This window comes from Lepisosteus oculatus, chromosome 2 (assembly GCF_040954835.1).
Source record: "Lepisosteus oculatus isolate fLepOcu1 chromosome 2, fLepOcu1.hap2, whole genome shotgun sequence".
Lineage (NCBI taxonomy): Eukaryota > Metazoa > Chordata > Actinopteri > Semionotiformes > Lepisosteidae > Lepisosteus > Lepisosteus oculatus.
Genome location: NC_090697.1, coordinates 25,869,973 through 25,897,799, shown reverse-complemented (window position 1 = coordinate 25,897,799; position 27,827 = coordinate 25,869,973). Strand labels below are relative to the sequence as shown.

Below are 27,827 nucleotides of genomic sequence, written 5' to 3'. Positions count from 1 at the left end.
AGGAAACAATTGCTTTCAGTACAAATTTTATTTGAACACGATGAGTCTTGACATACAGTATTTACAGAGTGCCAACACCAGATTATAAATTACACACAAAAGAAAACATGCAGCACCGGATACCATGCACATAAAATATTTAAGAAAATATCACCTCTTTGTTGTTCATGCTAGATTCTTGTCTAAGATTTTTAAGAAGGAACTAAACCCTTTACATTACTATACCTTGGACAACAGTGACTCACAAGCACCATGTTTGATCCCACAAGTAGAAACCTATTTCACTGAACCCTTGAGGCAATAGGAAAGGGTTTAGATTGACAGGGATGGCACTACTTCAAACAGAGAGGTACTGTAATAACCCTAATATGCATTATACATCTTAAGATACGTTAAAAAGCCTTTGATCATGCTTTGTGTTGAGCAACGGGATAATTGCATTGTGCTACATGGATTAAGCAACATTTTGATTTATAATGAAGACTTGAATGTATAGAGAATCATTAAGAAAACACCAACATGGTTTTGACTAGACTATTTTCTCAGGGTGACGGCAAGTCTAACTGAAAATATATACATGTTCTTGTAAAATGCTCTTTTTTCTACATTTAGAGCTGGAGGGTTTCCCAGCACATTTACCTGATTTTGTTTAACCTAATGTAACTTGTAGAACCATAGAAAGTAATGGATGTGTGCGGGTAAAATAATGCATTGGTACTACAAATTAATGTCAGGTGCCATTACCAATATAACATTACAAAGTGAAAGAAAGTGGTCCATGCTGTTGTGCTTTAGTATAGACGTTATTAGAAAAAACGGACGCACGAACCTTTAATGCCACTGAGGAAATTAAGCCTCAACTGAGACTTTTTACAGATTTCAGCTTTTCCCACCTTTCCCCCAGATACACTCTCTCACCTGTGAATCCATTCCCACTCATTCTGTCCTCTGTTCTCCAGTGCTTTATATCTCAGCTCCCGTCCTCTCTCTCCCATTCACCCGGAGAAGAAGCAGGAACTAAAACATTGTTGTCTTTCTAATTTATAGGGCGGTATTAACTTTTACTTCTTCCTTGGTAGCCACAGCTCCTCACTCTAAACTAACTGTGGAAACTTTTGAGTCTTGCTCAACAGGAGCATAATTGCTTTCTTTAATGTGATAGTAATCCCTAATATCTTTCCACACAGTTACCACTCCCTGTGCATGTGACCTTATTACAGGATAGAGCCTGGCACTGATGAAACATGACTGTATGTCAGAATTAAGCCCCTGTAAGCAGCAATCAACACACCAGCACTAACAACACCAGACCAAGTCAAACTGCACTTGCATGCTTTAAGACTCTAAATCCCTTCTACAATTACATGTCAATTTCAGCAAATAATTATCTAGCCAACTTACACACTGTGCAAGTCTTTTTAAGGCATCCCAAGGAAGTATGTAGATGCATAATACAAAACACTATCTCAATATTATAAGGGGAGAAGTGTCGTAATGCATTTCATTTTTTCCTTCCAAATTTTCAAACAAAACGGTTGGTGAGCCTGTCACATCATATACTTATAAGATTTGTTTAGCAAACCAACCAAGATGCTTAATTTATCATTTGTATAAGCTACACAAGAGTGGCTCAAGAATAAGAGGGTGAATCTCTGAAAAGACTTCAGAACTGCTGTCCATTAGTGATCCCCAAACAACTTGAGAAAGATTCAGCAGATCTGCCAAGAAAAATGGGCATAACTTGCATCAAGTCAAGAGAGACCTTCCCAAAATGACTTGCAGCAGTAATGCTTGTGTCTTTTGGTTTTGCTGATAATGAATGCACCTTAGGTTACCCTTAAAAGTCTTCAGTCTGAGCAGCCAGGTTTTGAATAAAATATACATCCATCCATTTTCTAACCACTTCATCCAACACAGGGTTGTGGGGGAGACTTGGCAATGAGCACAAGGCAGGATACACGCTGGATGGGAAGCACATCCATCACAAGATACACATTCAATAAAATATTACATTTAAAAATGTGAATGCATCACTTTGTTATTTCACAAAAACATTAGGGGCACCACAGGAAGGATCTGAATAGTTTTTAAAGATACCATTTCTCTCTCTTCTGTTAAAAAGAACAGTGACAGATCTGTCTCTCAACATCATTGCAAAATGGCATAAACACATACCTCAGATAGTCAAGTGTAGGACTGAAATATAATTTAAATGGATTGTGGGATTAGAGATTAGCATCACCTGTAATTTTGCTTGGAGAAAAACAAGCATTGGTGAGATGTTTTCAATCATAATTTGCAGACTTTCAGTGTTTTAACTAGGAAACAGAACCGGCCACAGGCAAACGGGTGATACAGGAAACACTAAAAACGATCAATATACTTCTTTTCATTAGGAAAATAGCAGGGGTCAAGAACTGAAAGCCTTTAAATTATCACCGATTTTCTCAGTACTCTAAATACAAATATGCTTTAAACCAGTCCCAAAACTTTACAAGATGGGATTATGTTTCCTGCAATTTATTTCCATTGGCAAACATGATACAATTCCATTTTATGACGTTCTTTTAAATAATGGAAAATAAAGTATTTACAAAATTATAATTTCTGACTATTAAAAATATTTGCAAATCATCCTACAAAAAGATTATTAAAAAGACTTTTCAGATTTCTGTAATTGTTTTTTGCTTTTTATATAAAAGCCAGGCTATTGAAAAGGAAAATGGACACACAAGCTTTCAGGAGGGGAACATTAAGAAAGGCTGCCTTATTTAAAAGGCAGTTATTGTAATGCAACCCTGTCATTATGGTGTTGATCACTTGCAAATTGTACAGTAAGTAAAGGCACACTTTTAAGAAACATTTAAGTCCAACATTAAGTCCAACAACACATGCAGAACAACTGAACTCTTACACAACAGCTACAGATCCAGTACTGTATTAAATTAATACATATTTAAATAACATTAATAAATATGTTAATAGCAGTTTGCTCACATATGTTTTTACACCAATTTAAAGAGTTTGTTACAGAGACTGAAGTATTTTTTTTTACAAACTGGAAATGGTTGCATCGTTTTGTGGTTAACTCACCTATACAGAATTTATATTTACAAATGGGTTCTTTTCAAATTACAAAATTATCTAATTTAGTCACCCCAGGTAAAATATCCGACTAGTGATTACTGACAATTCAAGTGCAGAGAAGACACATCCTTCCCTGTAGTAAAATGGGATAAAATGTGAAAAATGTAATTTATTTATGATAGGACTTTGAAATCACTTATGCAGATATAGTAATGTATGACATTGTAATTTGATTGCTGACCTCTGACGTAACCACCGGCATTGTTTTGTTCAACTATTTGGCATTACCTGCAGCCAGAAATCTGAAGTTCTACCGTCTGTATTTGCAGACAATACACCAGGTAATATTTATGGAAAATATATGAAAAAAGTTTCAAACACCAGGGAGGGCCACTGTATCTTATTGAAGCCTCAGTTCATGAACAGGCTTGAAATTATACTGTAGAAGACAGACAGAAGTGGTGTATCAATTGGCGATTTAAAAACATCCCCTCTTTTACATTTAGATATCACTGAAAAAAAGATATGTTGTAGGATGGGGGGTAGCTGTCAAAAGCTCCTTAATTGCAGGATCCAGCAACCAGCCTTCACATTCACCATCAATACACAAGTGCCATTTCTTTTTCAAAAAAAATGTCAATAGTCAGAAAATAGTCCACTGACAGTCAGAAACAATCAGGCTTTGCTGTGGATTTTGAAGGTGCATATCTTTACTGAATCGTTTCAGCAATTAGGTCCCCCAGCAGTGTGCTAGCAGGCTCTTTTACGTACATAGGCATTATATTTTAAGCAGAGATTAACTTCAAACATCAGAGTCTCAAAGTCCATTATGTGTGTAGTCACCATTCAAGATGACTTTACATAAAAAGTGACTATTTCATTGGATCAGAAAAGAAGAACACAATCAGGATTTAATCTCCCACATTATAATCAGAAATCTTGATTCACATCCAAGAATTACTTTACATCTCTCATCCTTATTTAAAAATGAAAATGCCCAATGTGGGTTGATACTTTTCAACATACTGTATAGCCTATGATGCAGAACAAAATGAAAAAAAGACAGTGGAGCTCATCTCGCCATTAAGAAGTTTTTCTTACCAGGTTCTGCTCTTGTTTGAGGTGATTATCTGACTGTTTTAAACATCTGTGAAAGTGAACTATTCTGAAATCCCTCTGACCTGTCAGTGGCCTGCCATCGTCATGCGCTGCTCAAAATGGATTTGATTTGATTTACAAGAGATTATATTCTGAAACCTAGCACAAACTAAGAGCACCAAGAGAGAACATATTCAAGTTTCTGAGCTTGTGATGCATTGCTTTCAATGTCTAAATTATGCTTTTTGGGGTTGTGTAAATCTAGATATTATTTAACCGTTAATACCCAAATTGGTCATAACCAGCATGAAATCGATGCACTCTTCAGTCCTCCGTTAGCCTAAGATATCTGAGACATGCCAGTAGGCATAATATTGGTTTTCTCCACCGCAGTTCCAGGAATGATTCAGTGAAGTCTACACATTGATTAAGGAACAACCTTAGGCCCTGCGGTACGCGGTATGTATCACTACTGAATGCAACGCAAGAGCAGCCATTGCTATCTGAACCATTGCTGTCTGGACATCCCCAGTCTCAACATGGGGCTGTTGAACCCTGTACTTAGAGGTTACATATTGATTTCTTACAGCAGAAATTTATTTTAAAAGTGTATCCAATACAAAAATGTTCATTACTAGAACTGGGTTTTGGGAGGTAGTCAGGTACTTTTTACCCCTACATTTGCCTTAATTTATAATGATATCATTATTTTAAATAAATGTATGTAAATCAAATTAAATAGTTCAGGAAATAAGCACTTTTTAAATAAAACTTACCTACAAATACAAACTTTATTCTCTAATTAATGTTACCAATGATAGAACTTCACTTAAAAACTGAATATACTGTACATATAGCTTAAATTAAAATATATTTTTAACTTTTTATTGAAATTGAATACCATTTTACACCATGTAATATCTGACATACCGCAGACTGTGATCTGCTCTTTAACTCTCAGATGATGAAGATTAAGTCCTGTGTGATGTACATAATTTAGCTTCATGCTCTTCCCTTTTGTTTGCGCTGTTATGTTATATTGATAACAACATTTTAAACGGTGTATGAAGAAAAAATAAGTTCAAAACAGAACAATTTAAATCAGTATGGGGTATTGCAAGAACATGTAAAAAATGCGAGATTATGATCAAATTTAAGATCCCACATGTCACTTCACACACCCATCCACATTCAGAAGCACCCAATCTGAGGACCAATCCAATTGTCATTGGTTACCGGTCTCCAGTCCAGCTTTAACTTTCACACACACAGTTCAGGCTTGTGGCACACAGGATGTAAACCGCAGCACAGCACAGTACCGGACATAGCAGAGTAGGACAGCTCTAATCGAACCTGATGGTTAGAAAATAAAACCCACCTCCCACCAGATGAATGGAGCTTTAGAGCTAGTTTTATCTGTGCACCTGAGATCGTCAGCCTGATCACCTCACTCGCTCTCACTCCAGTCTCTCTCTCTGGCAATCTGCACATGGGACAGGGCTGTGCTCAGCACCTCCTAAAGCAGAGCCTTTGCAGCTAATGTAGCGATCGCATACTCTGGGTTTGCTCCCCTCAGCTGGCAAGGACTGAACCGTCAGGTTTCTTTCCTCATTTTCTTCTTCTTCTTCCTGTCCTTCTTCGTATCAGGGTCTAAAAGAGACAGTCGATCATTAGACACGAGGTGGCTGCTCTCTGTAATCCTAACCTGCATCACTAATTAAGTCTGAAATGACTCATCTGCATGTGATTTTGTCTGTATTATAAAACACAGCAACATGGTACACTTAATTAACTGAAAAAGTATTTGCGGTGTGAATGTAGCAGCTTAGACTGGATGCGAACACTCTTGCATATAGTTCAAGTAGGTACAGTAACTGCGTCAGCATGCGCAGGCTCCAAAGGAACAAGTAAAGGTTTATGCTCACACCAGAAGACGGCTCCACAGCCTAAACGTTCTGTTTCCTTTCTTCTCTTTTCAGCATGGAATAAACCTGTTACCTGTTCCTTTGCACTCTTACATATACCTTATGAAGAGGAGCAGATTACTTTATTTCATAATAATGAAACAAATAAGGCGTTACAAAAATAGTGAAATACCAAAAATAGACTGAGAAGGTAATCATTAATTAAAATAGTTCAGGTGGGTAGCTGCGTCAGCATGTGTAGCTGCAAAGGAACAAGTAATACATTTATTGCATGCTGAAAAGAGAAGAAAGAAAGGCTCCACAGCCAAAACATTTTCTTTCTTCTCTTTTCAGCATGGAATAAACCTATTACTTGTTCCATTAATTAAAATATTAAAATACCCCCAAATTGTAAAGATATGCCAAAAATATACCAGAGCAGTTGGTATGATAACAGACACTTCAGACCTTTGATCTTTGGCACAGCTTTGATGAAAAGACTACATTAGATTAAACAAATGTTTATTAATAATAACTTCACAAAATAAACAACAAAACAAACAAGTTACTCTATTTACAAACAAGGTATCTTAGAGGCCTATGTCCTGACCAACCAGAAAAAGACCCGTGACTGCTACCAAGTATTCATGAATACGATGCTTACACAGGCCAACAAGACAGATAAACCTGCCTTCTAAACTAAACAGAATGCAACCTAGAGTTAAATCTCTCTATCAATGCAAATGCTACAAAGTGAATGGGATCCTATCCCTATTCTAAAAAATGCATCCACTAACCAGGAGAGACTGTTGTTAACCTATTGATTATTTATAAAGAAAATGATTGTCCTAAAACAAGACAATGGCAAGCTCTCTTAATAAAGTTCAAATACTTGACTAGAACCTGGTCCTTAAGATTGATCTGACAAAGGCCACTTGCCTCTAGTATTTCCCTTTTCTGTCTTCCGTCTTCTCTCACTTTTGCTCTTTCTATATCCTTTTATTCCCTTTTCCTGGACTGTTGATGACCCTTAATGATTTTCCAAGAACTTAATTAACCAAGGTAAACCAGACGATTCATTTGATCAGTGTGTCTCAGACACCCTACAACTTCCTTTCTTGCTTTGAAGCCCCAGAGAACTGCAAATGAAAGTCTTTGGGTAAATTAGTGCTTCATCTTGAACAGGCAGAAACACCATGGAGCATTTCTGACAAAACTGCTACAAGAAGACCAGAATGAAAATTGTTAATGTTGACCATTGTCTCTAGATTCTTGAGACACCTCTAGAGCCACCTCCAATAACTGTAACAATAAAAATAACATAAGACAGTTTACAAATGGGAGGACAATCAGCTCTTTTGTAGTTAATAGTTAATTGATCCAAGTATCATTTATAGACTTTTTTTAATACAAACCCAGCTATGAACTTCAAAAACATTGCTGGATAGCTGGTTTCACAATCCCACAAGGCTTTGGGTGAAGACGTTTTTCCTTTTCTCAATTTAAATATACTTTCGTATACGGTAGTTATCAATTCTATCCTCTGGTTCGTATTTCACTATTCTATTCAGTTTGCAGAATGCCACTGTTGTTTTTGTCAATATTTTTGAGCATTTTTAATTCTTGGATGAATAAAGGGGGAAAGATGGCCCATATGGGGATATGCATTTCCCATTTGCTACAGCTGGCATAACACTTGGGTATATTAGTGCCTATTTCAAGAACCAAAATGAACAGGAGAATGTAAATTATGTACTATACTATTGTGTTGTGAAATGATGGTCAAATGTAATTAATACACTTTAAATACATTTTAATTAAAAACACATCAAACAATAAATACTGAAGCTCGGTGAGGACTGCTCATTATGACTTGATTCCTGAGTTGAAAAGTGGCTCAAAGTGAAGTTGGCAGAGTTCTTGTGAGGAAGGGCTGGGGCTAAATCAACACCTTGGTGGGAATGGGCAGGCTTGCAGCAGGGACAGGGAGAGATGCACTGTTCCTCAGCGGGCATGTTTGAAGAGCATGTAGCTCCCATTCCTTCTGAGTGGTAGAGGAGGCATCAAAAAAAAGCCAAGCCTCATAAAACTATTTGAGAATCCAAATTGAGTAAAACATTAAAAAATAATTATTGAGAACAAAAATAAAGTTTAAAAAGTGGCGTCTGGGGTGAATCAAATATTCTCTATTACAATCTCCTAGCTCTGGATTTCTTTCTCACATAACTAAGGAAAAATCTCATAGTACTAAGGGAGTACTTCTGTCTATCCAAGGAAATAGCCTTTGAAAAAACAGCAGTGTGACATTCTTAAACATCCAGAACATTTTAAGCAACCCTTGCCTTGGGACACCAAGGTGTGGTCCAAATTGAATGAGATTCCTAAGAAAGAGGTGCAAGAGAGGAAAAAAATGAAATGAGAAATAATCAACAACAACACTTGACAATGATAATGCAGCAATGGTAATTCCTCCAAGTCATTATTAAGATGCTACTGTTAACATACTGCAAATCATTAAAGTCATTTAAAACTACATTTTTGTAAGATTCGGAAGCAGATTTTCATTCTCTGTTTAGGTTGTGTATTTTCACCAAGAAAAGAGACTGTGAAAATATGGATAAATATATAGAAAAGCAACTTTACTCTATTTTCCAAAACAATAAAGAAACAACCCAAATTTCTAAATATGCTGTAAAACGGTTCTTTTGAAAGATGCTTCTTACAAATGAGTGATTATAAAGCTGGCATGTTTCAGGCCAAGTTAAGAAACATCTCCTTCTGGTTTCCGTTTTTAATTGGCAGCACTCCAGATGTGATTTCATATATTGCAGCTCACTCTCCCTGCCATTTTACTTCCCTATCCCTTCCCACCCTGACTCGGCAGAACCAGAGCTTCTCTCAGGATCCTCGGACCAATTAACGAGCTATTAAACGGGTCTGATGGGGGGAGTGGCCTCTGCTCATTTGTCACTGTCCCTATATTCTAGAGCTCCGCCCCGGCTGGAAGACCCAGAGGACCGCTGCTCACCGTCAGCTGATGGCGTGCCACTCGGGCTCTTCACCTCCGTACCATCTGCAGGCCGCTGGGGCCCCTGTGCCGATGTGCTTCCTTCCTCCATCCCTCTCCTCCCCGGTCCCTGGCCCTGCTGAAATACAGCACCAACAAAATGAGTGGTCCCATTATTGTTAACTACCAGCTTTGGACAGGAAATACTAACAGGCATCACCCACCAGTAATATAGTAATACAGAAATAGCTTCTCATACACAGTGTATCACCTCTATGTGAAAGACGACTTCCATTTTTGACAGGAAACACTTGTAAGGAGCTGAGCCTAGAAAAACTGAAAACACTAAGCACTTAATAAGTGCTCAATAAGCCTCAATAAATTAGCCTTTGAAAGTAAGGACATGGGGCAAAAATAAAAAATCTGCTCTAATTGAATTGTTCTCAAAGGAGTCACTTATTTTATATTCGTGTGTGTTGTTTCAGTGTCATTTATTTTACTTTACTTCAAATAAGCACCCAGATTAATCTCCACGCTGGATGCAGACACCCACAGGTCTAAGCCAGAGCAGTTTAAATCAAGCAGGGACAGCATTCAATTATTTAATAATTCAGAAGGAGACCTGACGTCAAAGGATTCCGAGAAAGCCCTGAAATTCAAGAACCTTATATTCCAAATCCTGAGGAACCTTATACTCCAATTCCTTATGCACTGAAGTCAGAGACTACTTTTTTTATTAAAACCACACAAACTAGTAAATGTTATAGTACGTAAATGTTGAAAGCTGTTCTTCAGCCAATTTACCTAGAAAATGAAAAACAGAACAGACTGTTGCCTTTCGTTTGGTCAGCAGTCCTTTACAAGTGTTGCTCTTTTAAGAAAATATGGATGAATTTAATGAAAATAAAATAGTAAAATTTTTATTTATCATGCTAATTTTATTTTTTAAAAATTCAGTTCCTTGCACTCCAGGCACGCTAGTATCAAATCGAGTACAAAAGTACAGTGCAGTCTTAACTGAGGCAATGTAACAACACTCTTGAGGTTCACCACAGCTCAGCACCTACCTGTCTGTTCATGATAGGCTGTATCTCTGGCTCCACCAGTGGAGGGGTCTCTCCACACCAGTTGCCCCACTCTTCAGTGGGGGCATTCCAGTCTGAAGTCTGGTCAGCATCAAAAGGATCTTCTGATAAGATAAGAAGAAGAAAGCAACAGTTACTTTTGTGAAATAGTGTAGCTTTCATGGTGAGTGTGTGTTGGATGAGATACTGTACCTTATTGAGCAATAATCCTTTCAAAATAAGTTTCAAAAGGACACCTCTAAAGATGAAGAAAACAAAAAACTCTTTGTAGCATTGCCTTTCTTAGCTCTGTTAATTTATTCCTGAGACATTTGTCTAAATGAAGTATACCGGAAAAGCACTTCAAAGTGCATGCTGAGCTATTTATTTAGCTCAGATAAAATTCAGAGCAATCTATTCAGACTACCACAACCAACAGTTCTGCCCCATTTATTACCACTTTTCCTTTTGTGTTAAACATAAAAACTCACGTTTCAAAGAATACTAAAGATCGCACATTCTAAGAGGCAATCCTGACAGCTTTACATCATTACTGGGTCAAGTGTGGATAAACACAAAATTAAATTTATACTTAGATAAGTGTTTAAAATACCGTACTTTGCAAGTTTACACCCCTAAAGGACATCTGGTAATAAAAAAGGTTAAAAAACAAAATCCTGTTTATAAAAAAAAATCTATTTTTGAAGCCTTAGTACAAAATGCCTGACTTTCTCAACAGACTTGTATCATGGTGTAATGAAATTACATTTTTTAGATTTCTGAGAACTCTTGCTTTAAGTAGGGAAAAATTAATATAACGAACAGCAAAACACGAATGAGAGTGGAAACTAACTGGAAGTGCATTTAACACTGAGAACAGGATTCACTTCTTTACACAGAGTTTTGTGAGAGTATGGGACAGGGCTACCAATCATGTTGTTGAAGCAGGCCAGCATTAATAAGGGTAGGTAATTCAGCTGACCTGCCGATGGAGGGCATCAGGGCCACTATTGTGTGTGAACAGGCTCAGATGTTGTGCATTATTAATTAATTTGATAACAGGTGAAGGGCTGAGTCATATTCTTAAATGGATTTAATGTAGAATAATTAGGTAGATAAAGGGACTCATGGTGATAGTTGGTATTGGGTTAGTTTAGAGGTAGTCGATATTCGTGAACACAAATTTTTGGCTAAATACTCTTTGTACAGTATTTTGCTTTGCATTGCGATTTTTCCCATGAGCTCAGGCCTCACAAGCCCCCTGCTGACTAAGTGGTAGGTCTGTCACAGTGACACCATGGCTTCTTTCAAGAAATGCCTGGATGAGGTCCTTGGATCAACTTGCTACTAACCATTATAAGGGTTTGATGGTCCCTTCTCGTTGGTAAGCTTTATGTTCTGAAAACAAGATTATGTGCAGATGTGTGCAGTCAAAAGAGCAAACAAGCCACTTAACTAAGGAAGAATACTATAAAAGAAATAGGCAGTCAAATTTCACATTTTAACTGCATATTTGAGAGGCACATTATTCTTGTTCTCAGGCCTTGATGCCCACTGTTTAGGTCCCCAGCATGAGTGAGTGTGGCAATCTGTGGTGCTCTGTCCTCCTGCTCTGCCTTCTCCAACACTCCCGTCTGCACAAAAGCCTAAAGATCCGCGCATCATGGGAGAGACAGGGAGCATAGTTAATAAATGAAGAGCAGGGGTCAGAAAACCCACAGAAAAAGAAAAAAGGAACACCTCCAGCTTTCTTTCACTAAAAATGTCACACCCAAAGAGAGAAGCATTTGCAATACAAACCATAACGCTTATATGCTCTCTGTGACTAGGAGCTCATGTGAACGCTGGACAAAACTATATAGACACAAGCCTGTCACAACTCCAGCCAGGACAAGGTACACACAGGGTGCACTGCTAAACATCCTCAGGCTTCAGGTCTCTCGAGAACACCACATCACACATTTTGAGTCCCCAACACAATGTGAAGACGTTTTAATTCTAGGTGATTCCACATGGATGGCAATATAGCACTTCAGGGGAATGCAATAACAGTTCAATGCTTACTGAAACACAGCTCAATACTGCAGGAAAACTAGCAAAATACAGACTACCTTAGTCAAGTGATAAACAGGAACTTCAAAAGAAAGACATTTTAATTGACTGTTTAAAAAAAAGCAGTAGGCTGATTATAATACTATTTACATGTGGCATTTAGTGAGAAATGTAAATATCCCATGGTATTGGCAGTTCATCATAACAGTTGCTGAATTTCTTAAAGCAAGTTGTGTGAACTCAAGAATTCACAGAGTGCTAGTACAAACTATGGTAATATTTTCCTGTTTTTCTATTATTTAACAGTTAGGTATAAATGAGGCAATTTACATATTTTGTACATATAAATATGAAATATTGTAGATATCAGACAGATACATGATTGCACATGTATAATATTAGTTCACAACATATCATTTGACAGGGGCCTCTGTATTCAAAGTGAGCATTCTACTCTTAGCTGACACCTGGTGTAGCTGACAAGTACTGCACACTCTCCTGAGCCACGCAGTCCCTGAATGTCCACAAAAACTCTTGTTTTCTTGTTCCATCCAAGCCTTCACTTACTAGTGTATTGATCAAGTGGAGCACAACAAATGAGCTGGCATGAAAAGCAGATTACCCTCCCAAAACACAGTTTGAGTTCCCCCTCTTAGAAGAGAGGACAGACTGAAAAGCCCTAGGTCTATACTTGTCAGGCTCATGGCTTAGCTTCAGAAGGCAGAGCTCACACACACACATTCATACAGTGTTCTTTTGCAGGATTGTTTTATTCACAACAAGCTGAAATAATGTTGCATGAACTCCTCAGCGGAAGGGCCCGTGTTAGCCTGAAACAGCACAGGGAATGAACAGCGACTCCATTCCTGCAGAGCTCTTACCTAGTCCTAGCCAAGCTGCGTCCACCCCCAGAGAGGACATGTGAGCTTGGCGCGGGCTGTGAGACGGGCTACCCTGTGGCGTGGCACCATCTGGGTTATCTGGAATTTGAGAAATGCATAAATAGAAAGACAAACAGAAAGAAGGGAATGATTTTGTATACTATATAACTTTATTACTAATATAACTTTATTTTTCTAAAAATTAATTTCTATAAAATAGCATTAACAGCCAGATAGCCATAATCAGGAGATCAGCCATCCATTTTAACCTCCTTCTTACTTTCACTACATTCACAACTTTTCTTATCCAAGTCAAGAAGCAGAAATCACTCACCAAATTCTGAAGGGAAGTCAGAAACAGTCCCAAAGGTCACAGGCTTTGTTTTCATGGCCTTCATACTCCAAGTTCCTAAACAAAACACGAAGCCCCCAGGTCTAGGCATGAAAAGTATTTGTAAAAATGCATTTCCTTTGTTTGATTTTTTTTTCCTGTGTAGGAAAAAAGGCCAAGAGCCTGACAGAACAGAAGACACTGACATGGAGCTAAATGCAGAGAGCACGCGCTCTTCTTTGATCAGCGCCGATAGTTATACAAGCACTCCGGGTGTTCCAACAGTATTTTCACGTACGCTGTGTTTTGCTCCAGATTCCTGTGTGACTTGAACACAACAAAAAGCCTGAGCTCCTACCATCGCTCCTCTGCAGTGGTATGTGAAACTCACCTACATGGGAGAAAATATCCTCTTCCAGTTTTCCTGGTGGCACCCATTCCACTGGTCTCCGGTTTGCCTTGCCCACGGCCTGTGGCAGAGACTCCTGCCATGGGCCAGCTGACAGTTTGGCCTCCGGAGCTCCCCGTCCTGCAGGGCTTTCCCCCTGAAGAGGAGCTCGCCAACCAGTCTCCTTGTCAGCTCTTTCACTCCAGAGGCTGGATCCTTCGTCCACAGGGGGGTGCGGAGAGCTCCTGCTCACAGTCTCTACCGAGGAAGAGAACCAGTCGACTACTAGGAATGCAGGGCGGGTTTCAGATTGACAAACACAATGAATAACATTTGTCAAGCCCCACTGGTCATATAAAATGTAATTTGTCATTATGGACACAAACGTCAAAGCCTGGTTAGAGCAAAGGCCACTCAAAGACAATGGGAGATACGGACAGAGCTGATGCAGTGCTTGGTAATATTAGAACTTGTGCAAGAGTGCAGCCTAAGGATAAGCAGACACACTCGTCAACAGCCCAGTGGAGGTATCCAGTGCAGTTGAAAGGCTGACAGTGCATCAAGTGCTATTTACCCTTCTGTTTCATCCGCTCCCTCCTGAGCTGTCTCTTCTCTCGACTGCTGATTTTTGTCACCCAAATACCTGGGACACAACGAAATTTATTGATTAACTGCATGCATTCACATCACAGTTTCCACTCCCAGAGTGCTTTTATATATAAATAGGAGCATACCCACTTCACCTGGGTGGTATGTGGAACCCATTCTGCATCAGCAACCCCCATACACAGAGCAGGTGGACAAGAGAGATCAATTGTTTCACCTTTGAGGGTTTGTGATACTGTAGGTACATGGTTTAATTTATCAGTCTTAAGGGACGACAAATTATAAATGGGACCAACCTGCTTTGCAACACACCACCATGATATGTGTTTGGGTGAAATAATTAAAGCAATTATAAAAATAAACAAAATGTGAATTACTGTATAGCAGGGTCACTGTATGCTTAAGAACATATGATGAAAGAAGCTATATACTGCATGTGGAATCTTTACAATATCCACACTTCCTCTTTTTGTTCCACTTGTAGATAACCATAGTCAGCTATAATTAAAACTATACACACAGCAAAGCTATAAGATAAAACAATGGATTTGATGGGTTGTTAATATACAATTACATTCCAGTCATTTCACTATGTAATTAGTAGTAAAGTAAATACTTGAGTTCTTCTGGTCAGAACTTATTCTATTTACAGTAGTGTTCATTTACTGTCCATGACTCCCTACTGGCTAACACACTAATTGTTTGCAGAGTGACCCCTAGAGATACTGGTATCCTCTTGTGCTGATGGGTAGTCTGGAGTAAAGTATCTTACTGAGGCATAAAGCCACAATGTCCATTATGTGTCAAGAGCCCTAACAAGTCTACTCCATTCCCCACTTAATTAGTAACAAATCACATTGTATTACATCTGCTTACCTGTAGCAAAAATGTAATAGTCATGACTCAAAATGCAGAAGCATACTTTATGTCTTATTTCTTCAAGAAAATGGGACGCAGGTCATTAAATATTCAGTAAGCTGCAGACATCCTTTGTACATGTGAAGATGTTAAAAGTTAGCTAAAACTGCCCTCTTTACCGGAGTGCTTGCAATTACTTACTCCTTAACATAGTCCTACCTCCTTCTCTGGTTTTAACCCTAGCCTTAAATGTAGTCCTAACACCAACCCAAACTTTAATCTTCAAACTAAACCTATGTCTGTCTCTTAACCCTGTCATTAACCTTGAAAACATATTTACCATTAAAACTAATACTTAACCCTGATACTTATTTGATTAATAATTTTAAGACCAATGGTCAGGGTTAAGTTTAGTTAAGATCAAGTTTAAGGTCAAAGTTAATATAAACGTTTGACGACTAAGTGCTGGTTTACCTGCTCTGTGCATTTTTACACTGGTTAACCTGTTCTGGATTTTGGAAAATAAGTCATAGATATCTACAGAGCATCAAAAGAAGCATATTAAACTATTTATGCATGCATGCTTTTATAAAAAAAATAAAGTATACGAATTCTGAGTGTTTCCCAAATCCCCAAACGTAAGCCCTTTTGAACATTTGCAGCATGAGCAGGAATGACATGTGGCATTAGGAGCTCAGAGACAAGTGAACAAACCAGTCATGTCCAGACTCTACAAGAGAGCATCTGCATCCTGGTGCAAAGCACGAGTCTCAGTGCAACTTGTAATGCTCCCAACAGCAGCCACACGTGCCTGTGATTTTTACAACAGCCAGCAGTGTGGAGTCTTGGTCAAGGTTCTGGATTTGTACCTTGAAAGATACAGGTTCAAATCCCAGGTGAGACCCTGCTGTTGTACACTTGTTGAGCAAAGGAACGTTTTCATTCAAATTGTTACAGCAAAATACCCAGATGTAATAGATGAGTGCAAATGTAAGTTACTTCGGATGAATATCAGTATCAGCCAACTAAAAGCAATTAAAAATAATCCACTTCTTGAAACATAACTTTATGCTGTTCAATAAAATGTAGTTGCACCTGTTACAAAAAAAAGGTCAGTGTTCTAAGACAAACTGTGAATTTAATACGATTATAAGCAGTATGTTTGTTTTCATGTCCATGTCCAGGTTTTACCTGCAGTGGTGGTTAGCGGTATCCAATCAATTCACTCACCTGTTTCCTCTTCTTCACTCTTCTCTTTGCCAGGAAAGATATCCTTTGTAAGCCTCTCTTCCACAATGTCAATCTTTCTCTTCTTCTTCTTAGGCTAAAAAAAGATGATGATTAGAGACCTCATCTTCATACGTTTTCCAAAATCAAGTAGTTAATTACAGACATTTGAAATCAATGCCATTTAAACTGAGGTGTAGTCTCAGATCTCATTCCTACTTTTTCCTTCTCAGCAGAAGAAGGTAGTGTATCTATAGGACATTGATTTTTGAGGAAAATCTTTGGAGGAAATCGTTATAAATCAGCAAACAAAAGAAAGGGTGTTTCAGGCCATCATAGAGATATCTAAATCATCACAGAAATTCTGATGCTTTAAAAAGAGACATAAACCAAATCGGCACAACAAACAAAACATTATCATACTTAATTTTTTAATACAGTTTTATACCCGTAAACTTTTTATATTATACGTTTTATCTGACATATTGTCATTACTTCCAGCAACTAACAAGGTCAGCAAAATCAAAAGAATTGAATCTTTTTTCCCCATGCAGCTCATGTATTTAATTATTAAAAGTTAACTTGAAAGTTCCATTTGCTAAAGCTTCCAAGTAAGTGAGAGAGCAGTGAAGTTGATGGATACCCTCTGAACCTACCAGGCACCCTAATTAGCATGCAATGTAAAGCTGTTGAATCTGTTTGGACAAAGCTGGTTTTATTTCTAAAATAATATTTCATTTTAACATCCTGGTTGGCGAGAAATTGTTCAGTTGGAGCTGGACCCTCAGTCCCAACAAATGCTAACTTCAACCAACAGGCAAACACTTGCCAAATAAGCCTTTGAAATAACACTAGACAAAAAAATAGTTTCAGTTGCTATGTGAGAGAGAACTGTGTGGTGGTAGCTATGAATGTGGCTTTGGTGTGAATGTTTTCTTGCCTCTTAAACAAACATTATCATTTGTGGAGATTGCAAACTTCAAGTGCTATTTATTTTTAAAAAGCTATAGGTCTGTATATTTTACACTGAGTAATAGGTTTATTCCATGCTGAAAAAAAGAAGAAAGAGAACACAACGTTTCGGCCGTGGAGCCTTCTTCAGGTGTCAAAGAAGAAGGCTCCACGCTGGCACCTGAAGAAGGCTCCACGGCCGAAACGTTGTGTTCTCTTTCTTCTTTTTTTCAGCATGGAATAAACCTCACCTGAAGAAGGCTCCACGGCCGAAACGTTGTGTTCTCTTTCTTCTTTTTTTCAGCATGGAATAAACCTATTACTTGTTCCTTTGCAGCCTACGCATGCTGACGCAGCTACCCACCTGAACTACTATTTTACACTGAGCTGTAGAACTCCCCTGAAACAAAATCCTGTGTTTTCTCTAATTAAAATGAAGCTTTGACATGCTCTAGTTACTATTTAATCAATCTTAATGCATTGGACTCACTATACAATGAATTTAATCTGTTATTACCAAATTTTAGTTATTTGTTAAAAAAGCAAGAATCTGCTTTTCCTTCATGGTTGATTTCTGCTGTGTTTCATGCCTTTACATCTGAATTGCATAACAGTATTGCACATGCTACCTTATCTTGTACTCTGCAAGATACAGTACTTATTGCCTACATCAAATTTAAGGAAGTGTCTTCCTTAAAAACTTTTCCCCCCTTCCTTTGATGTAGCTAGTAAGGCAAAACAACAATCAGTTGGCAAATAATGTCAGCAACAAAACAATACAGAACATAGAAAATAGAAAACATCACAAAGGACACCTTTAACAGGAGAAAAAAAATAAAATTTCTCTTTGAAGTCTGATACTATAGTAGTTGGACAATCTTCAACTGGCAACTGCAACAACAGTGCTTAAACGTTTATGATGGAAAACAATGAGTTGCAATATGAATATTTTCATAGTCCCTTTTTTGTGTATGGTTTTGAATAACAACTTAACTCCTACTTGTAACCTGCACATATAATGTGTATTAACCAAAGGTGCAAAAGAGAAAACCAAGAGCTGTGCACTTGCAAAGTCTTGTGGTCATGCAGAGTATTTTCCTTCCTGCAGCTAACACAGGGCAGTACCTAAAGCTACCTAAGTCATAGCACTGCCATACCAATCAGTACCCATGAAAAATTCCTCAAATGAAGTGAGTGTTAATCAATGTGAAGACTTTTGCACATCAAAGACACGCATGTCTTTGAAACCTGCCACAAAACAGGTAAAGCAGCAAACATATTTTGGCAACAATGGTACCCCACTCAGGATTTGAATTCTGAACTGTACGGCTATAGGTACAGAGCCTAAAACAGTACTCCACAATATTGGCTAACCCTTAGTGCTGCTATGCCTTTGTCATCTGAAATATGATTGCTATATTCTTGGAATAAAAAAAAAACACAAAAAAAGATTATGTTGACAGAGTGGAAACTACAATGTAGCACACAATTTTGAATAAATGCAAAAAAAAGCTTTTGCGACTCAATATTTTAATCTGATTTTCATAAAATTTTAATTTATGTAAATTAAAAGCTGAATAATTAAAAAAAAGCAATTCATATTTTATTATGCTGGGGGAGGGGGGTATCCTTGAAAGTACAAAGAAGCTCACTAAAACAAAAACCTGTCCATGTCACTATTGCCTGGATTATCATTAACCTTCGACATTTCCTTACACTGTCACAAAAGTATGAATATGTGAAGGACTGTTAAGGACATACCTAGATAACATATATTTAAACATTTCTAGAAAAATAAAATAAATATTGGGTTATGATCCAGGAGTGGGTGTCGTGTGCAGCTCTAATCTTGATTGCACTTTTCAAGGCCTTACTCAGAAAGCCTGAGACAATGGGAATGGCATGAGGCATTTGCCTAGTGCAGGGGGGCTGAGAAGTACAGTAGATAAACACAGATGATCAAAGAGGCTTTACGATGGCAAATCATTAAACCCACAATAAAGGATAAGTATTCAACAGCTGTAGTGAAGAGCATAAACACAGAAGCAAATAAATAAAGAGGAGAAAAGGGGAGAGAGGAAGAAAGAAAAAGAGAAGCTTTAAAGAGAAGGAACATCACCATTGTCCTCCTCTTCTTCAAAGCTTGTGGCATGTGAGAGGCTCTTGTTCTGATCAGTCCTGGAGACCGGATTCAAGTAAACTGAACATCATGTGTGACAGTCTGTGGGCTTAATTATTTTAGGAAATTCTGATTTCCCTTATTGTGGATTCCTCAGAATAAAAACGTGCATTTTCAGAAGAGAGATTGATTCCCATTACCTTTGGGCATCCATATTGCAGGAAGGGAGATATTGTTTTGTTTAGGGCCCTTTCCATAGAACGCAGCTGTTAGTTTTTTTTTTGGCCCATTTAAATATTGCATAGTGTTTTTAGTTACAGTGTTGGAATACTGGATTTTTGAAGTCTGTAGGACACAGGCCTCCGGAAAGCAGATATTTGTACAGTACAAACATGTATATGTGAAGAATTCGGTGTTGCTCATTTTTATTTCATGTACATATCTGGCTTTGATTTATTATTCTCTTACACAAATCATGCTAAGGAACAAAAAGAACTTGTGTTTAAATTTTAATTTCCTGACCATGTTATTTTCCAACAACTGGTGTCAGAGCAGATTTCTCTAACAGCCACCTGTGAGGTCCATGTAGGTAAATAGATCAAAGAAGTAGATTCAATAAATTAATATCAGGTCAGTAAAGTATCCTTATAAGAAGTAAAGCAATCCCTTGTAGATGTACAACAAGTGTCAGGGATGACTGGAAGACAGGGCGAGATGAGTACCCTCATATACTGTAGCTGATTAGCTGTCTGAAATGAGAAGCTCTCAGCAAGAGCTAGCAAATTAAATGGATAAGAATCAACAAAACATAGAAAATGAAAAGAAAAACACTTGGCGCGACCTAGCAACTGAAATGAAAAGCATTCGACAGAAGCTAGAAGTAAAGTCAGATATTCCAGTGAGCACAGGTAGTGAAAGCAAAGTGGTGTGTGAAAATACAATAGAACAACTAGAAAGTTGATAAGAGTTGATAACACAATAAAAGCACAATGTTCAGGTGGCAGAGTTAGGAAACTCTGCAATAAATTTTCATATGCACATATGTTCCAGTTATCCATTCATCTTCTAACTGCTTCATCCGGTTCAGGATTGGAGGAGAGCTGGAGCCTATCCCAGCAAGCAATGGGATGGAAAGCCAGTCCATCGCAGAACACACACTTACACAGTGTCAATTTTCCCAGAAGCCAGGTTATCTACTAGCATGTGTTTGGAAGGAAACCAGAGCTGGAGGAAACCCTTGTGAGCACAGGAAGAACATACAGTCCAAGCAGATAGCACCCGCAGGACCAGAACTGAGCCCAGGGCCCCAGCACCACAAGGCAGCAATGCTGACCACTGTGCCACCATGCCTGACATGTTCCAGTTACGTGACACCAAATTATGTTTTTTTAATAGTTCCACTACTTGACTAGTTCCAGTACTTTTCACTCTTAAAAAGCTTGACATATACAGCAGGAGGAGACCCACCTCATCCAGCACTCAAGGGCAGCACCCATCTGGGTGATGTGCAGCAGCTATTATGTGCCAGCAGCCCCACTACACAGAAGATTAGGTGGAGAGGTGAGAAACTACTACAGCAGTGAAAGGAAGATGGAACGTTCACAATAAATTTAGTGAGAACACATTCCTAACACTATATTAATCAAGGTTAACAAGACCATGTAGTCAAGACCTCAGTTTAATATCTTATTCTTTATTCACAAGATGCTCAGTCTCCCCATTAGGGCAGTAGCTTGTAAACTCTGGTCCAGTGGGAAGAGTGTCAACTGCTAGCCTACCTACAAAACCATGTTTCTGCTGCAAGTATTTCTTAAAGGTGTGCCATTCCAGTACTAACCAGACCCAGCCTTGTTTAACTAGTGAAATCTCACTGCTGAAGATTAGGCTACAAGGTGAGAAAACATATTGTTTTGCATTAGAATTACAGAAAACTAAAAAAAGGAAGATATACCGAATTAAGACATTTAGTGTTCAAGTTTTAAATATTAGCACGATCTGAAAACTGCTAACTTGCTTTTTAGCAACATACTGAATTTTAGATTAGATTTCTTACCTCATAAATAGCATTACTGTATAAAAACAATGTTAGCCAATATCATCAATGAGGAAGGGAATGTAAACCAACAAGGCTAGACATGAGCTTGCAAGAATTTGTGCTCTATAAACACATGTTTATAGAGCACTTTACTGACATAAAGAGCCACACCTGACGAAGACTCCACAGCCAAAACATTGTGTTACTTTTCTTTTCATCAGGGAATAAACTTTTACCTGTTCCTTTGCAGTCTATGCATGCTGACACAGCTACCTACTTAAACTATAGTTAAGATGTTTCTTATTACTAGGTTACTCACACTGTATTTCTGTTTTCATGGAACATGAGTTATAAGGGGTTTATAAATACATTTCTAGCCTCCTTACTAAGTGTTACCTTCTTTTGCTAGTAACAGGTTTTGTGATTTTATGCGTAGACAGCAAGGAAACGTACTCAACAAATTTCAATTTATCTCTTAGATCTATAATTTTATTGTCACTGGTTTGAATCTGTCACACAATGCAGCAGGGCTGAAAGTGATCAATGACAAAAGCTGAAGCCTTTTTCTCTGTGACTTTAATTACTGTACCTTCAGCTGCTTCTTGTCTAAAGCAGTTGGTGCCTGTGTGCCATCATTGCCAGAAGCTCTGCTTTCAGGGGAAACTGGTGGCTGTCCATTTGCTGGTTCCTAGAGATTATAAAAGATACTCTTAAATGTCTTAGAGAGAGACAGTACAGAAAACACACGGTGGATCGTCCTCAGAACAAACAGGCTTATAAAGATAGATAGCAGAAACCACACAGTTTCAGCAAGTTGTACTGTATGCAGGCCTGGTGGCCCACATTTGGTTAAAATTGGAGCACCCTGGCCAAACAAATGCATGAATGCAGACAAACTGTACACAGGAATCCAGACAGAAATACTGTTTCGCAGATCATTTGCCATCCAGCAGCTGCAATGCTGTATAATCACATAGGTCTCAAGTCTCAGGTAAATGGTATTGAATTGAAAAATTACTTAAAAAATTAATGAAAAAACAACAATTTTTAAATTGTTGCAAAGACTCATGATTCCATTAATTAACCAATGTGTTTTGTATATGAATAAATGAATGCATTTGCAATTTTCGATAGAAAAGCTCAGATATTAGGTTTTGAACCCTTGAGAGTTACTGTATGTTAGAAATTCATGTAGAAAAAACACACAGTATTTCCTTGCTACCGATTAACTGGGTCACAGACAAATCCTGTGTCCCTTACAAAAGTTGCTGAGAAACATCATTTCTAAAGAATAATACGGGGAATGGAAGCCACTTCACTTTCAAAGTAGAAAAAAACATTTCCTCGATGAGCACAAAATAACGAACAGCACCTCAATACCAAAAAGAACACAAAGATGGCTTGATGCAGATAGAAAATAGCAAAAAGCAAAGCTCTTCCTCAGGCAGCACCATGGGTAGCCTACAGCTTTTATTTAATCCTATATAATCAAACTAGTTGACGTAGTCAAATAATGTCTTGTTGAGGATAATATCTTATTACAATAATAAGATAGCAAAGTTAGCTTACACACTAGTACAGCAATCAGTAATCTAGCCGTTAGATAGCTAGGTGGAAGGCTAAATTTAGCGTGCCTCATTGTGTCACCTGTGGGAGGTTATCACCTGGCTTAAGCTTTTTCTTCTGAGAAACCTGTAAAAACTATGCATACTTGGTAAACTGCACTGTAACCCTGATGTGTATGTGTTGAGATCAAGTATGGATAACACAGTTGGTTGTAAAAATGCTCATCACTCTCACCATCTACCTATTCTGCTACTGTATGTTTCTTTTCTTCTTTTTAATTTAGATAAACATTTTTTAGTATACTATATGAGCTGCTGGTCTTCATCTGAAATTAGAAATGTAGCTAAATTGTAAAATTTCCAGCCTGGTAGTTTGAGGAGCAATGTGGTCTCCACTCTGCTTGGATGTGCATATTGTCTTTCTGTCTTTGTACAGCATAGGTTGTCTATTTGAGTCACACCTCTAGAGCCACAAAATGAAGAATAATAAAATCACCAACCTGCACATTCATACACCAACTCACAAGATTACTAATAACAGATACAATAATAAATGATAAAACATACACCTACATTTGAACCATTCAACTTCATTTGTTTAATGTGAGTACCCCATTATTTTGTCTTCTTTTCATAATGACAAAGTAATTGCCTCTGAAAATGAATGTACACTCTTGCTATACACTACCAATGTGAAAGCAAGATTATCTGACATTGTGATGTCATACTACTTGGAGCGCCGTCTGAGAACCATTAAAGCAAAAGGGTTAAGCCTTAATGTCCCTTGACAACAACAGCAGGAGATTTATATTGGGGGAAAAAGGGCTTTAGTTGCATATTTTATTGAAATACTCAGTACATTACACTCCAGGTGTCCTGTAAACTTAAATCCAGTTTAATTCACATGTCATTTGGTGGCATGGCTGATGCATTCAGAGTCTCAGATCCATTTCACAATTCTGACATTATTATTATTAAAATCTTCCATATAATATGCTGGCATTTAGGTACAATACAATGGTTCCCATACACAATAGCTTTAAAAAATAAAGTCATGTTAATTACAATGTAACCCTGTCTGGAACAGTGGCTACAAAGAAAAACAGCAGGTTAAAAAGTGCACCTCGCATTCACAGGCACTGCTCGACAGAAAGATACTGCTGACCCAACACCTTTTATTCAAGTTTCTGTTGGCAGACAACATAAAACCATCAACGGATGCAAAGAAAGTCTAATCCATAATATACGTGAAAATGATAAACATCCAAGGAACTCTAAAATAGTCTGACAGCGCTTTTCATAAACTTTAAAACAATATCAAAATCACCCTTCTGTCCTTATCAGTAATGACTGGTGGGGTGTTGGAAGGTCAAATGGACAGTAATTCTGAGTTTATATTTATGTGTTTAGAGATTAATCGCAGATCCACTGTAATCCTTTTTCAGAAGAGAGATACTGTGTGAGGGTGTTGATTTTTCACACTGGTGGGCATAACTCTAAAAGCTTACAGCTGACCTACTGATTGAGATCTACTGACTATTCAAATCAAATCCCAAGTCAACATTTTACTTCTGGACAATGTGGGACATAAATAAAAAGGCAAACAGAACATTAGGATATGTACTGTAGTTAAAAGCATAGAATTTAACAGAGAACTGTTATGCTAACATTGTAGGCTTATAACACAATATTAAAGCCTCATTAAAAATACTATGAACCATTTTCGCCACCATATTACAAAAAAGATCAATGCAGAGATGAGCAGCCAGATACATTTTTTATTGTTAAACAGAGAAGACTACTGATCTAAATATTTACCATTCTCAAAAGCACTGACAGTGTCCACCCAGTAATCTGGTTCAGTATCATCAGTGTAACATCTGGGAGGAGTCAGAATTGGAAAAGGCATTAGTGTGTTTAAATCTTATAACAGGATGCACACCTTTACACAAAGGATTGTTGGAGCATGAAACAAGGTACCCAAACATGTTGAACCCAACCTCTAGTTTCTTTAAAGAAATGGAGCAATTAGCAATTAACTACTTAACGGGCTCATCATGCCAAAAGGCCTCCTCTCATATGTAACTAATTTAATGCATTATTATGCATTGTTACTGTACGTTCACTCCAAACCACGTGACCAGAGACAAAAGGATATAATGAAAGGGAAGCACAGATAATGAGAATCTCTTCCTTTCGAAGCAGCTCGAAATTATTTAACTAAACTGTGAAAACTAATTCACAGTGATTCTTGACAAATAACTGCATAAAGTCTAGCAGCAAATTAAAGGTTTGGGCTGAATGGCTCATCCAATTACTAAAGGCATTGGATAAAGTGTGTGTCTATATGGGAAAAGGTGTCTCTGTATTATTATCATTACATTAAAATGAATATGGGACAGGAGACCTCCGAGGAAAAACGTACATTGCTGATGTAAGTGGTGTTTGTAGACCAGTAGGTGGTGCTCTTGCCTCTGGACCAAAGTTTCACAGTATGCCAATGTCCCAAAATGGTGACCAGACATGGCTTACAGAGGTGCTAAACTGGGTTTCTGATCACTTAAGATCAAGCATGGATGTCAACCCCAGTGTCCAGGCAAAATTCTTTCCCTGAAGCTCGCTCAATTAAACTTGTGAAGCGAAGTTTAATTTCTCCATCTGATCTGCTGTGACCTGGGAATATGAATGCACAATGGCTGCCACATGGCATCCACAGGGGTGCTGCACTCCAGCAGAAGATGAAATAGAACCCCACTATTATCTAAAGCACTTTGGATCCTTTAGGATGTAAAATACTATATAAATTCAAGGAACTACACCGACTCTTAAAGCAAATTATATGACACAACAATCCACTGAGAAAGTCATTTTTCACCGTTAAACATGCACTTTTGTAAAAATAGGCCAAATAAAATATCTAATTTAAGTATGTGGGTGATCAGAGTGGACGTTTTCATTACTACAAGCTGACCCTGTTCCGTCTAGCTGTACTGTTGCATGTGTGAGACACTTTTGCACAAGAGTAACAAAGGGTGCACTTTGTTTAAGCTCTCATTCTAATCTCTTGAACACACACCAACATGTGCATTTAACGAAATCTCTCCATCAATTTATTTGCGAAACATGTCCCTGCGTTCGCCTGACATAACACAAAATAATTTGTCTGCATTCCCCTCCTAGACAGCTCGTCAAGTCCTCAACGCCAGTTCAGACAATGAAGCTCTTCAAACCTGCAGGACTTACCGTTTTCACCTCCGCTCACATCCGAAGAAGCAGACTTCTAAACACTTATTTACCAGCAAGCAAAAGCACTCAATTGCATGAAAAAAATATCACCATAAACCTAAAAAAACACGAATAATAAGAACAATAACAGTAGTAAATGTAAGGATAGGAACTTCCAACATACCTTATCTTTCTCTCTTCTTTTTTTCTTCGCGAGGTCCTCATGAGGTCTGTTCTTCTTGGTGTTCAGGCCAGAGACAGGTTTTCTGTGCAAGACCAGGTCTAAAGGGAAGCCCGTGCTGTAGTCTCCGGGTGAGGTGGTCAAAGGTCCACGCTGGCCTCTTTTTCTCAGGAAAACAATAACAAAGAAAACCACACCCCCCAGCAGCAAAGACACCAGCGTTAAAAAATGGGAACGGGTGAGCTGTTGACTGAAGTCCGAAAACCCCGACCCCTGAAAAAACTCCTTCCCAGCATCGAAAACCGAGCCCGGGATAAAATTGAGCATCATTCGCAATGTTCAAGATGTCAATGACTCTCCTTTGTATTCCGAAGAACAAAGCAGAGAAGAACCTAATAACGAAGTCACAAATGAAATCGTGGTCGCCAACACTACCTGAACGTCTTCAACGTAAAAATGCCAAATGATTTAAAACACGTTTCGTATCAATCAAAATTAAACGTAGGAAATAAAAAGATCTACTTCCAATTTAGAACAAAATACGGAAGATTCCAAGTTTTCCCCCTCTTTACCGAGGCAAGTGCTACATTGTAAACTTCATTTATCCTCTAACAACAAATGTTTTTTTTACGCAGATTAAAAGCTAATGCGTTAAACGGATTCGAAAGTCGATATAAAAAAGCAAAACTGCGTAAGTGATTTTTAAGAATAGCAGTATTGAGAGATTGACGGTGGCCATCAAAGTCCATAATAAACCGTTAGCAGCTGATCCTGTGTTTGATGTACTCTTGGTTCTCTTCAGCGATTGGTGGTTTTAATTATATTTGCAACGTGAAATGTACCCCACACTACAGTTCCTGTTGGCTGGCCAGTGGTATTTTTTTACACCTAACAAGAAGCACATAATGGAACAAAGAAAGTGATATCTGTACTAATTTTAGAGATACAAACAGTAGTTATCGAAGGTCGAGGGGAGTGAATGTTGCCGACACAATACTGGGTATTGTACAGTAACCACTGATTGAATCAATGTTTAATTCTGTACTTATGTTCTGTGACAACATTATATATGCTCTGAGGTACATATCATTGCTAGTACTGTAAATACTGTAAAATGATGTAGTATCGCAGCATTGATCCATAACCGTTAACGATGTAATCCCGTTAAATAACTAATTTAATAAATTATTAAATATAAAGGCAGAAGTGCAATACAGATGGAAACATATTCAGCATGATTATCCAAAG

General features: G+C 38.0%; 1 protein-coding gene across 7 annotated transcripts; it reads right to left on the bottom strand.

Annotated features, from left to right (window-relative positions):
- Positions 1 to 9: 9 nt before the first annotated feature.
- Positions 10 to 27,323, bottom strand: LOC107078589 (protein LYRIC-like). 7 transcript variants are annotated; one of them, XM_015357219.2, is made up of 11 exons: positions 26,583 to 26,673; positions 24,992 to 25,053; positions 22,198 to 22,296; positions 16,507 to 16,600; positions 14,387 to 14,455; positions 13,816 to 14,070; positions 13,428 to 13,502; positions 13,094 to 13,192; positions 10,164 to 10,285; positions 9,118 to 9,235; positions 10 to 8,470 (listed from the first exon to the last, which is right to left on the bottom strand). In XM_015357219.2, the coding sequence occupies exons 2-11, from the start codon at positions 25,040 to 25,042 to the stop codon at positions 8,355 to 8,357; spliced, it is 1,098 nt and encodes a 365-aa protein (XP_015212705.2). In that variant the 5' UTR covers positions 25,043 to 25,053; positions 26,583 to 26,673; the 3' UTR covers positions 10 to 8,354. The 7 variants fall into 7 exon arrangements, with proteins under 7 accessions (XP_015212705.2, XP_015212676.2, XP_015212688.2 ...); XM_015357190.2 differs by lacking the exon at positions 24,992 to 25,053 and having other exon boundaries at positions 26,583 to 27,323; XM_015357202.2 differs by lacking the exon at positions 24,992 to 25,053 and having other exon boundaries at positions 10 to 5,835; positions 26,583 to 27,323.
- Between the last annotated feature and the right edge of the window lie 504 nt (positions 27,324 to 27,827).

Coding starts and splice junctions, on each gene's coding strand:
- LOC107078589 (XM_015357190.2), bottom strand. CDS start 26,909: ATGATGCTCAATTTTATCCCGGGCTCGGTTTTCGATGCTGGGAAGGAG. Junction 10,286..13,093: donor CGCAGCTTGGCTAGGACTAG/GTAAGAGCTCTG, acceptor TTATCTTATCAG/AAGATCCTTTTGATGCTGAC. Junction 9,236..10,163: donor AGCCTATCATGAACAGACAG/GTAGGTGCTGAG, acceptor GCTGTATTTCAG/CAGGGCCAGGGACCGGGGAG.